Below are 13,040 nucleotides of genomic sequence, written 5' to 3'. Positions count from 1 at the left end.
TACTAATTAAGAGTTGCCTGCTTAAAATCTTATTCCCTTTAACTGTATGTGCTGAAAATCAAAATTTCTTATTTTAATGAACCATGCATGAATTTGATACACCATTAAATTGTTTAGCACTTGTCAATTATTTGAACAAGTAAAATAAAATCGAAGTCCAAACTTAACAGCATAATTTAATTTTAATTATCTTGAATATTTTTAGTTTAAATAAACAATTAAGACAGTACCATTGTTTCCGTTCTCTAGAGTGAGTTACATTGCTAATGGTATCAGCACATGGCCTATAGATTATGCTGCTCCAAGTTTATCACAATTCATTACTCAGTGGCATGTTGTAATCAATTGCCAATGCATTTGAGGTTTCTGTTTGCAAGTAGGTGATTGTGAAGTGTAGGAATCTAACTTCTAGTGTTTGTACAGCTGTCGTATTGCACAGAAAGGAAGAATATGTAAGGAAGTAAATGTTCAGCGTGCATTCAGTATCAGCTTGCATATTACAGTTATCTCAGTTTTCAGTTATTATGATTAATTATTATGCTTTTTTAAAGATTTGAGCTCTAGCTCCTGATTGGCTTCATTTCCTTACTGGATGTTTGTATAAATATGAATTTAAGGATACAATTGATCTGTTAATAATGGCTTTTTAATTTCATAGATCGTTGTAGACTGGTTGGAAAGTGTTGCTCGAGATGAGGCTGGAAATTTTGCAGAGAACATTGAATTTTATGCAAAATCTGTATACTGGTAAGCACCACTGTTTCCTGTGAGGTGTGTGGGTGAATCAAGTTGACTGATCAGTCAAGATCTTTGTGCCATCTCTGATCATTAGTTGAATTTTTGTAGCTATTTACTTTCATTAATTCTATGACTTGATTTTTAAATTTTTAAAGAAGTTTTATGTCATTCATCTGTGGGGAGAGTCATGGGTTAGAAATGGGTCATTTAAAGGAAAAGGTCAATACCAGTGCTTTTGCACCAGTTTAGGAATGTGCTCAAGAACTTAAATTAACTGGCAATTGCACAGATCCTTCACATGGGTGCTTGTTTGTGACCTTACTTTTTTTTAAGATGTTGCTAAGTCATTGCCTGTGCCTTTCCTTCTCAACTCCCCAAACCCCTGCAATACAAGCCAAAATAAATAGCATGGAGTGGAATATTTAATAGTTCGTTAACCTCTTCCATAAGCTGGCCAGTGGTATGATGGCATCTGCACTCGACTTGGAGTCGAGTGTCCCCAAGTTTCAATCCAGCTGGCACCTTGTACACTATCCGTGCTGGGTTGAGCATTGAGCTAGCAACTCTGCTTTGTAACACACACACACACACACACACCCACACCCACCCCCCCCCCCCAGCAAAGTTGTTGCCCAATACACCACAACGCGTAGAACAGCTATCCTAAAATAAACAAATAGCAACTGATGTGCCAGCATTGTATTAGCTTTAGTTTTGCACAATTTCTGATGTATTTTGTTTTCAGGATATGCCATTCATTGTTCAAGATAAAGTCAAGCACCTATTGTTTGAGCTAATAAAATAGTAGACCAAGCATTCAACTAAAGACTAATGCTGGGGAGTATTGTTGGTGGCAGGTGATGTCAATCATCTTGGAGCTCATTAAACCATGTTACTTGCTGGGAAATAGTATGTTGGGATTAGGAAGTAATGCAGATATAAATAGACAAAGTTAATAAATGTCAAGTAATCTGCTAAGAAACATTACATGTTAATTCTATTTTGTGAACACTATTTTCATCTTGTAGGGAAAATACACTGCATGTGTTGAAACAACAAAAATCTGGGATCTCTGGATTTTCAAGGCCACTTGTGACTGAGCTGGTAATATTTTGTTATGGTTTTCCTCATTTGATTCATGGGGATCGAAATATTTCCCTGTTTTAAGTGGAAGTGCTGCAGACCGCCATGCATGAATGCATGCAGAAGTTCTGAACTTTATGAAATATTGAAACTAGACCTTGTGAATTTTACCAGCATTTCCAGTTGCAAGAGCACAACTGTACTGAATACTGAATCCGTAATCCTAGGCCTATGGATAATGAAGCAAACTTCTATTTAAATTATTTTCAGCTTAACATTTTTAATGATTTTGTGTATATTTTAGACAATTTCATTTCTCTAATAATGACTACAAATTATTTGAAATAAATATTAAATAGCACAATGATAGAGATGTTTAAAAACACAGCTTTTGCAGCTGCAGATTTGTCTGTAGAGCTTTTGCCAGCTCTGTGACTTAAGATGTTGGAGTTCCAAACCAACAGGTTGGAGCTCCAGCTGCCAATCAAAACACAGACCTAGAATGGCAAGGTAGGCTTTCTCTGTTTGGAACAGGTAGTACAAGCCTCCACCTACAAGACTTGGCCTGTTTAGTTACTTGGAATAGCTTAACAATCCTTTTTTTTCCAAATCCAGTTAAACAGAAATTTATTTGCTGAATTGAGCAATATGTTAAAGTATACCATCTCTTTTTCAACTAAGTAAAGCTAAAATTGCTTTTTATATTCAGCAGGTCAGCAGAGGGATAAAAAATAAATTTCCAGGTTTGATGACTTGTCAACAGAACATTTTAGCACACCAGTGTGAAACATCGACTGTTTCTCTTTTCACCTGCTGACCTGCTGTGTATTTCACACTCGGGGTGGAGAAGCAACAAATTATATTCCATAGAGTATCCTCCAATCTAATGGCATGAACATTGATTGTTCTAACTTGCAGACATTTCTGCTATATCCCCCTTCTCTCTTTTCCCTTTCCCCCATGCTTGTTCCCCTCTCACCAATACTTCTCATCCACTCAGTACCTCCATCTAGTGCCTTTACTCCTCTTTCTTCCATGTACTCTCCTATCAGATTCCTTCTTCTTCAACCCTTTACCTCTTCCACTATCCCCTCACAGCTTCTTTCTTCATCCCCTCTTCCCCCACCCCACACACATCAGTTTCAGCTATCATATGCCAGCTTGTACTCATTCCCCACCCCTCGCCCCACGTCTTCTTCACCCTTCCTTTCCAGCACTGATGAAAAATGTTGGCCCAAACCTTTGACTGTTTATTCCCCTTCATAGATGCTTCTTGACTGGCTGCGTTCCTCTGCAACTTTGTGTTGCTCAGGATTTCCAGCATCTGCAGAATCTCCTGTGCTTGGAAATTTCAAATTAGTTTATATTTCTAGCACCAATAATACTTTGTTCTTTTTTAAATTAAGCTGACCAGGTTTGAAACTTGATGACAATGCAAAAACAAAATTCTGATCAAATGTTTTAATTTTTTTCTCCCAAGGATCCAGATGCTCCTATAAGACAGAAAATGCCTCTTGCTGATTTGGATCGGGAGGATGATGCCAGATTCATGAAATATCTTTTTGCTCTTATACGAGCTGGTATGACTGATAAGGTAGAATTTTTCTTTTAATTTTAGTTAGGCATTAATAATATAAACAGTCTTAATTTGGTTATCAGAAAAAAACACAATTTATAATTTAACACCATCAGGCTCAGCGACTCTGTGAACGTTGTGGTCAGGCTTGGAGAGCAGCAACACTAGAAGGCTGGAAACTGTACCATGATCCAAACCTTAATGGTGGTGAGGATTATTCTATAATTGTTAAATTTCTGTTAGCTGATCTCATGGCCTTGTTTAAATTGCTGTTTGCTCTGATTTTAGGAGCAAAGCTTGAAACTGTAGAAGGAAATCCATACAGAAGTGTTTGGAAGGCTTGTTGTTGGAGGATGGCAGAAGATGTAAGCTACATAAGCATAATTTAAAACATTATCAACTTATTGAATATGTGGATAATTTTGATTCCAAGGTATTTTAGAAATATTTAAGAAATTAAAGTATAATGGGCTTTATTTATAATTTAGAATGTTGGAATTATGAGGAAATATTCTCCACGTGCCATTTTAGAAAATGGATTTTTATACGGGTCTTTATATTGAAGCCATTACATTAAGTCAACTTTTGTACAAAGGAAAGAACATTTAAAGAAGTCAGGACTGATGCAGAGTCTCAACTAGAAGAGCAAACTAAATATTGTGCCATCACAGGTACTGCTTGACCAGCAGTGTTATTCCGGAGTTTTGTTTTATATGTTTCACATTCCAGCATCTGCAATCTAACTTAATCTTCAGAACTTTGCAAGTGTTTATAGTGTCCAATAACCATGAACTATTTGGATTTCTAGGAACACTTTAACCGATATGAACGAGCAATCTATGCTGCTCTAAGTGGAAACCTCAAACAGGTAAGAAATCCAAGACTGTCAGGTATTTTACAAAATTCATACTGAAAACACAAATGCTGAAGTGCTTTTGCTCCTACAGTATTACATTAAATTTTGTCATATATTGCAGCTCCTTTCAGTTTGTGATACTTGGGAAGACTGTGTTTGGGCATACTTCAGAGTTATGGTAGACAGCCTTGTGGAACAAGAAATCCGTTCACTGAGTACTATGAGTGAATTGGAAGAATTACCTAAAGAGTACATGGAAGCAAAGTAAGTATGAACTTCAAAGCTATTACTAAACTTATAAAGTAGAACAACTGTATTTCAACATTCATGCAGTTTTCTTGAACAAGTCAATACATACCAGTTCTTGTGTGTTTTCAGTTGGACACCAGAGGCAATATTTGAAGAACTGCAAGCAATAGACAAAAGGGTAAGAGAAAACAGAAAATAGCATGTATTTTTCCTAAGTTATACTATATATTTCTTTTAATTTGTTGATTTTTGTGCAGTTGAATAAGAAGTTGTTTCCATGGTTTCTTTAATTTAAAACGAGATCCCAAAACACCAAATGATTGATGCAAAAATAACATTGGCCTTGGAAAGCAATGAATTTCGTTGCATCATAGCTATCAAGAGATCTGATGGGGCAGGACTCTGAGCAGAAGGAATGGTTCCTTGATATTTGTTAAATTGAGAAGGTTTACAAAAATTGGGGTTGTATTACCTAGAATTTTCAAGATATTAAAGGGAACAAATGGAATACATAGTAACTATTTCTGGTGGCGTAGTGGCATCAGCACCGGACTTCGAAGCGAAGGCTCCTGAGTTTGAATCAGCTGGCTCCCTTGCCCGCTTTCCATCTGTGATGGGTTGAGCGTCAAGCTAGCAAACTCAGCCTCATAAAAACAAGAAAGTCTACTAAAAACTAAAACGCTGTCATAATGGAGTCCCGATGACTCTAATCGGAGTTAAGGACTTCCTTCTTCTTTTTCACTTCTGATTTTGAAGTTAAGTCTGTGAAGTACTATCCAAAATATTAGAGGCATGTCTTTCAGAAATTAAGTTTGGAACATTTCTTTGCACAAAGGGAAATGGAAGTTTTGGACTCTTCTTGGAAAAATCGGTGATGATAGATCAGTTGTTAATTTTAATACTGACGTAGAGTTTTGTTAGTCAAGGTTATTGTGTGCTGGGTGGAGGGTGGAGATACATTTATACCAAAGGAGATGTAAGGGTCTCCTTCCCTCCACTAGCCTTCAGGTCATCCTTGGGCAAGTTGTAGCAACTGCTTAGCACCCCTGCCCCCCCCACCTGATCAAGGTTACGTGAAGCCATGGGAGCAGATGGTGCATATCACAAGTCCTGGTTATGCGACAACTGACACCAAGCAGACAGTCTTTGAAGAGTATTGATAATGGCTAAGGTCACCAGTCTTGTAAAGACACTGCTTAGAAGAAAGCAATGGCAAACCAGTTTTGTAGAAAAAATTGCCAAGAACAATCATGGTTGTGTAAAGACCGTGACCATTACATCATACAGTATGTCATAGCACATAATGATGATTGTATGATATTAATTTGGGAAGCAGATAAGACATAGTTTCTTTAAATGCTAGAACAAGCTCAAGGAGCTGAATAGACCAATGCTGTTCCAATTTTCCAGGGATTGTGCCACTTGGGGATTATCAAAATATCTGAATTGCAAATTGTGTAATCCAGAGAACATGTGCAACTAGACCTTCCAAAAATAGGATGGAACGTGTTTAAAAGAGAAGCACAAAGTTTGATTTCATGAAGCAAGTTTGATTTGATCTGTTGGGACTGTATTGTGCATCAAGTAATGAATTTGAGATTGGTGCTATTGTAGTTGTATCATAACAGGAATAAGTAACTACAGGAATTGGAATATTGGTCATCCATGTGTCCTCGTAATGGAATATAGATAAAACTTCACAGAAATTGAAGAAAATAGTTTATATGGGGGTTAATTTCTTTTAGGGAGGCTTGAAGAAGTCAAAACAGGCCTGTAAACCAGGAATTTGTCAGATCTTGAGAGTCATTGTAATGTTTTTTCAATCCAGTTTTGTAACTTTCATTCAGTCAAGCATCAACTCCAAGGCCCCTGGGTATATACGTCTGACAAAGATGTAGTTTTGTTTGGGTGTAGTTTATTATTGCCACCTCAACCAGAGGAATGGAGGTCAGTGAAGAAGAAACACTTAAAAGAATTGGAGTAAATTTTAAAAGTAAAAATAAAGGTATTTGCAATATGTTAAGAATGGAGCATAATGAATGGAACCTTGATGGCTCAGAATACAATGCAGTCCCAACAGGCACTGCTACAGCTGGTATATTCTTGTTAAATCAACAAAGGAAACAGGTCAGTATATACATTTCAGAATGTTAGCTCTTCAGTTAAAAAGCTTAAAACCATAGAACCATAGAACACTACAGCACAGAAAACAGGCCATTTGGCCCTTCTTGTCTGTGCTGAAACTTTATTCTGCCAATCCCATTGACCTGCACCCAGTCCATAACCCTCCAGACCTCTCCCATCCATGTATCTGTCCAATTTATTCTTACAACTTAAGAGTGAGTCCACATTTACCATGTCAGATGGCAGCTCGTTCCACACTCCCACCACTCTCTGAGTGAATCTTTCCCCTTTCACCCTAAAGCCATGTCCTCTCGTATTTATCTCTCCTAATCTAAGTGGAAAGAGCTTACTCGCATTTACTCTGTCTATACCCCTCATAATTTTATAAACCTCTATCAAATCCCCCTCATTCTTCTACGCTCCCAAGGAATAAAGTCCTAGCCTGTTCAATCCTTCCCTGTAACTCAACTCCTGAAGATCCAGCAACATCCTAGTAAATCTTCTCTGCACTCTTTCAATCTTACTGGTATCCTTCCTATAGTTAGGTGACCAGAACTGCACACAGTATTCCAAATTTGGCCTCACCCAATGTCTTATACAACCTCACCATAACATCCCAACTCCTATACTCAATACTTCTGATTATGAATGCCAGGATGCCAAAGCCTTCTTTAAACCCCTGTCTACCTGTGACGCCACTTTCAGGGAATTATGTATGTGAACTCCCAGATCCCTTTGTTCCTCCGCACTCCTCAGTGCCCTACCATTTACTATGTATGTCCTACCTTGATTTGTCCTTCCAAATTGCAACACCTCACACTTGTCTGCATTAAATTCCATCTGCCATTTTCTGGCCCATTTTTCCAGTTGGTCCAGATCCCTCTGCAAGCTTTGAAAGCCTTCCTCGCAGTCCACAACACCTCCAATCTTAATGTCATCAGCAAAATTGCTGATCCAATTTACCACATTATCATCTAGATCATTGATATGGACAACAAACAACAATGATCCCAGCACAGATCCCTGAGGCACACCGCTAGTCACAAGCCTCCAGTCTGAGAAGCAATCATCCACTACCACTGTCTGTCTTCTCCCACACAGCCAATTTTGAATCCAGTTTACAACCTCTCCATGGATACCTAGTATCTGAACCTTCTTAACTAACCTCCCATGTGGGACCTTGTCAAAGGCCTTATTAAAGTCCATGTAGACAACATCCACAGCCTTTCTTTCATCTACTTTCTTGGTAATCTCCTCAAAAATCTCTACAAGATTTGTTAAACACGATCTACCGTGCACAAAAGCCATGCTGACTATCCTTAATCAGTCCTTGACTGTCCAAATACCTGTATATCTGATCTCTCAGAACACCTTCCAATAATCTATCAAAATTTTCCAAAAATTGGAGCCTCAGGAGATGATGCAAAAAAACTGTTTAAGATCTCCCCCATCTCCTAAGACTCCACACATGGATGACCACTCTGATTTTCTAGGGGACCAATTTTGTCTCTTACTATCCTTTTACTCATACTTGTAGAAACCCTTCAGGTTTACCTTCACATTATCTGCCAAGGCAACCTCATGTCTTCTTTTTGCATTCCTGATTTTCTTCCTTAGTATTTTCTTACATTTTCTATACTCTTCAAGTACCTTATTTGTTCCTAGTTGCCTATATCTGCAATACACTTCTCTGTTTTTCTTAACCAGATTGCCAATATCCCTTGAAAACCAAGGTTCCCTATGCCTGTTTGCCTTTAATCCTGGCAGGATTATCCATAATTAACTTGAAACTAATGACGTTATGATCACTGGACTCAAAATGTTCGCCTACACTGTCACCTGACCTGTCTGGTTCGCTAATAGGAGATCAAGTATTGCATTCTCTCTCCTTGGTACCTCTATATATTGGCTTAGAAAACTTTCCTGAACACATTTAACAAACTCAGGTGAAAACTTTAGGTGAAATTGAAGTAGTTGCTAATATTGCAGTCTGTAATCCTAGATACAGAACAGTGGACCATTTGGGCATTTGTAGCCTATATTGGTACATTGTAAATTAATTTCCAAGATTCAGGAGAACACATTTAAAATAAAAATTGATTTTTTGATTCTTCAGTTCTCTAAATAGTTTAAGGGTTTCTAAAGTTCACAAATGTAAGTGCCTGATCTCAAGGTATGCAGACATTATTTTTTTTATTAAAGAGTTGCATTGTCTTTAATGTGTATTTAATGGTATGAAATGCTTTGGTCTGTTTTACATTTTTTTACATTTTGAACTAATTTCTTTATTTGTAGCAAGTCTTGGAGGAGAATAAAGCTCATTATCATGTCATTCAGAAATACATCATCTTGGGAGATATCGATGGTGAGTTTTTAGATGTAAATTCAGTAGAAATAAAGTATCTGCAGATAAATTTTGACATATCTAACAGTTGTTAAAACTCACCTTTTGTTTGATAATGATAGGTTTGTTGGATGAATTTCAGGATTGGCTTACAAAGTGTAAATTAGTTCTTCCTCCTCACCTCCTTCGATTCATGACACATCTTGTGTTGTTCTTCTGGAATTTGGGCATGCCAACAAAGGTAAGTTGGATCTTCATGATTCTGTGGGGGAAAATTTCTTCCCACAGTGCAACACTGACATTCATAAATTGAAATTTTTTAACTGTAAAATGTAAACCAGATGAAATTGAAATTAATCTATGATAGTTTCAACTTGATGGTTCATTATTAAACTAAGTGAATATTGTTTTCTTTTGCAAACAAGACAAATGTATTTTTTATGAGTTATCAGCTTTTTGAAATATTCATATCTGTTACTTGAGATTGGAAAGAACTAAAAGCAACCATAGAATCATGAATCAGTCTTTGTCATTTCTCCCTCTGGACTGACATACTTACTGCCCATTACACCACTGGCTTTTAGGGCAGCAGTGAAGGTCCTCCATCTCTGGCAGTGTTTAGGGCTTCCTTCATCATATTAGTAGCTCGGTTTACACCACTATCAAACATGCAAGTTCTGGGTGGAGACTCGGGGATATCATCACACTCAGATGTAGAAGGATTCTTCATTGCTGTTTCCATAAGGATTTTGTGTTACTAGTCTGGGTTTTTAGCCCAGAGCTGAACCCCCAAACCTGGAGGACTAGTAGATCACTCTTAGTGATTTCGTTGACCTGTTTGGCATGGGTGAACCTAGCAAGAGCTAAAGCACGAAGTCCTGACTCCAGCTAATATAGCTCTCTGGGTCATTGAGACACATAAGGCTCTAAACCATGAAAAAGTCATGGTCCTCTTGGAGGCTCTCTCTGGAGTTAGTTTAGAAATGCAAAGGTATATTTTATCCTGTAATATATATGGCCCAGTGTTGGAATGGATCTCTTTTCCTCCATTTATTTCTTTCCTTTGATATCTGTCCAAATTTTTATACAACTGATGAAATTAAATTAACTTAGACAATTAAGTTAAAATCTTATACAGATACTTTTAGATAAATTATCTTATTATTTTCAGGAGGAGATTTGTATGGACATTATAAAAAGTTATATCGAGGTAAGATAATTAACTTCTTTCCAATTACCCCTTTGAACATGCTGTACATAAATATATAATTATTCATGTGTTTATTACATGTAATGTAACAAATTTGAGCTTGAACGTCAGTGTAATTTATGGGGTTTGCTGTTTATGCCTTTTGTTTCTAAATAAGGTAACTATACGTTCAACGTTTTAAACTAAAACTAAATAAGTTTTATAGGTCAAACACAAAAACTGTCTACTAGATAATAGCAAAATTATATTGTTTATCTTGAAAACTCACTTCTGAATAATCTTTTGCAGTTTCTAATCAAAATGAAGCACACAGATTTGATAGCATTTTATGTAAGACACTTGCCACATCAGATGGGTATCGCTCAATATTCAACATTCTTGGAGACTGTTACAGAGACTGAACAAAGGAAACGTTGTCTAGATCTTGCAAGAGAGGCTGGTAAGGAGAAGTTTCTCATTTCTCTTAAGTCTTTTTTCTTGCAATATTAAGTTTTTGATTATTCCACAATAACATTTGCTCTGATCAGTCTTCTATTAAACTGATAACTTGAAGCTCAAAGTACATTTATTATCAAAATATGTATACTATATACAACCTTGAGATTTATCTCTTAAAGGCAACCACAAAACAAAGAAACTCAGTAGAACCCATTTAAAAAAAATAAGACCATCAAACGCCCAATGTGCAGAACAAAAAAAACAAATTGTGCAATAAAAGTAAGGAAATAACATTCAGAACTGAAGTTCATGAAAGTGAATAAACTGTCACCGTTGTCAGCAATCTCTTTTAAATAGCTATGTTTTCAGTCTGGTTGCTCAGATATTCTCAAATGACTTTGATAAAAGCTCTGAAGAAACCTGTGTGTAAGAACTTTCATTGAATCAGAAGGATGTTGCCCTGTCCCCGAAGACAATAGTATGTATTTTAGATGCAGAACATATTTGTATACAGATTTCCCCCACTATCTGAAAGTAGAGCGTCGCTATGAAACCTTTCATAAGCCGTAATGGCATAAAGCGAAGAAGCAATTACCATTAATTTATATGGGAAAAATTTTTGAGCATTCCCAGACCCAAAAAATAACCTACCAATCATACCAAATAACATATAAAACCTAAAATAACACTAACATATAGTAAAAGCAGGAATAATATGATAAATACACAGCCTATATAAAGTAGAAATAATGTATGTACAGTGTAGCTTCACTTACCGGAATCGGGAAGACAGCGAGCACAATGATGATGGTGTATTGGGCTGAGTCGTCGGAGGTTGGGGTGGTGGGAGGTACAGGAGACTGGGGTGTCATCTCATTGTCGTCTGAATCCATCAGGGCAGGCAGGTCACTAACATCTACACCTTTTTCTATGTCTGCCTGCCTCGATGTCGAAGGTCCAGGTTCGTTGTCTGATGTGGAATGCTTGAAATACGACAGTATGCTTGACTGCTTAGCCTCACGCATTTTTCTATCACACAGTTCTTTGTAAGCACTCAAAACATCCTGCAAACCTGCCCTAAACCTACGTGCCCTTTCAAAATTAAAGTCATACTTTTCTGCAATCATGTCAATCTTAGCGAAAATCTCACACAAGTGCTTCACATTCAGTTCCTGGATGACTTCACTATTCACTTCACTATGCTGTTCGTTATTGCATTTGTTTTTGATCCGTATCTTTTCCTCTTGTAATTGCATCAGCTCTTCATCTGTCAGTTCTTGGTCATGGAACGCCAAAACCTCTTTAACATCATCTTCGTCAGCTTCCACAAACCAGCCTCCTTAGCCAAAGTCGCTATTGCCGTATTTATTGTTGTTGGTTCGAAGCCTTTAAAATTGTTCACTGCTTCGAGAGACCGTTTCCTCCAAACGCCATTTCTCGTCCAGTGCTTTCTGTTTCAGCTTATTAAAAAGACTGACTGATTTCTCCTTAAGTATAAGATAACTTAATGGAACACCATGCTTTGTACACCCATCAATCCACTCAAGCAGTAGACTTTCCATTTTATCCATTACTGGATGCCAACTAAAAGAAACCACTTTGCTACAGCAGAACCAATAGTAACATAGACAGCTTTCAAGATTCTTTCTCTCTGCGTGTAAGTAGTGTGAATGGTGGACACAGGCAAGTTCAATGCATGCACAAATGTCCTTATTTTGTTCACCACGATCGAAACGCTTAATTACGTCCAGTTTTACACTAAGCGTAACACCCTTACAAGCTCTCTTAGTCTTTTCCAATACCTTAGAATACAGCTTGCTAACGGATACACAACATAAATCTAGATAAAGCACAGATGCTCACAGACACGTGTTTAAGCTACGGCAGCTTGATGCTGAGTGTAGTTCCCGGGAGAGGAGCTTGTTGGCTCTGCTCGGGGCACGCGCTGCCTTTTATCGTAAAAGTGAAAATCCTCTTCGGTTAGCGAAAACAGGGTACTAATGTAGGTCTTTCATAAAAGCGAAATGGCGTAAAGCGAACTTTCGTAAAGCAGGGGACACCTGTATAAAAAAGATCATGCCCCCTCTCACTTTTGTCCTCTGTGCCCCCTAGTATTTGACATGTCTATCCTGGGAGAAGGTCTCTGACATGTACGCTATCCATGTCTCATAGTTTTATAAACCTCTTGACAGGTCTCCCCTCAGACTCTGCTGCTCCAGAGATGATAATCGAGGTTTATCCAACCATTGTTTGTAGTTAATACTCTCTAATCCCTGCAGCATCTTGGTGATTTTCTTTTTCACACTCTGGGAAGTCATTACATCCTTTCTGTAAAGCAGTAGCCAGAAGCGTGCACAATTCTCCAAATGTGGTACAACCAAAGACAAATAGCTCTGTAATATAACTTCATTACTCTTATACT

At 37.5% G+C, this 13,040-nt stretch overlaps 1 protein-coding gene across 1 annotated transcript in view; it reads left to right on the top strand.

Moving 5' to 3' along the window:
• The window catches only part of nup107 (nucleoporin 107), a 54,145-nt gene that overhangs the window by 26,196 nt on the left and 14,909 nt on the right, over window positions 1-13,040 (top strand). The window contains exons 10-21 of the mRNA XM_059978338.1: window positions 659-747; window positions 1,767-1,842; window positions 3,302-3,415; window positions 3,514-3,604; window positions 3,686-3,762; window positions 4,206-4,265; window positions 4,375-4,517; window positions 4,632-4,680; window positions 8,922-8,991; window positions 9,093-9,211; window positions 10,142-10,180; window positions 10,469-10,619. Coding sequence (XP_059834321.1) covers window positions 659-747; window positions 1,767-1,842; window positions 3,302-3,415; window positions 3,514-3,604; window positions 3,686-3,762; window positions 4,206-4,265; window positions 4,375-4,517; window positions 4,632-4,680; window positions 8,922-8,991; window positions 9,093-9,211; window positions 10,142-10,180; window positions 10,469-10,619 — 1,078 coding nt within the window. The remainder of the gene's footprint in view (window positions 1-658; window positions 748-1,766; window positions 1,843-3,301; window positions 3,416-3,513; window positions 3,605-3,685; window positions 3,763-4,205; window positions 4,266-4,374; window positions 4,518-4,631; window positions 4,681-8,921; window positions 8,992-9,092; window positions 9,212-10,141; window positions 10,181-10,468; window positions 10,620-13,040) is intronic.

This window comes from Hypanus sabinus, chromosome 8 (assembly GCF_030144855.1).
Source record: "Hypanus sabinus isolate sHypSab1 chromosome 8, sHypSab1.hap1, whole genome shotgun sequence".
Classification (NCBI taxonomy): Eukaryota; Metazoa; Chordata; class Chondrichthyes; order Myliobatiformes; family Dasyatidae; genus Hypanus; species Hypanus sabinus.
This window is presented reverse-complemented; position numbering and strand designations above follow the sequence as displayed.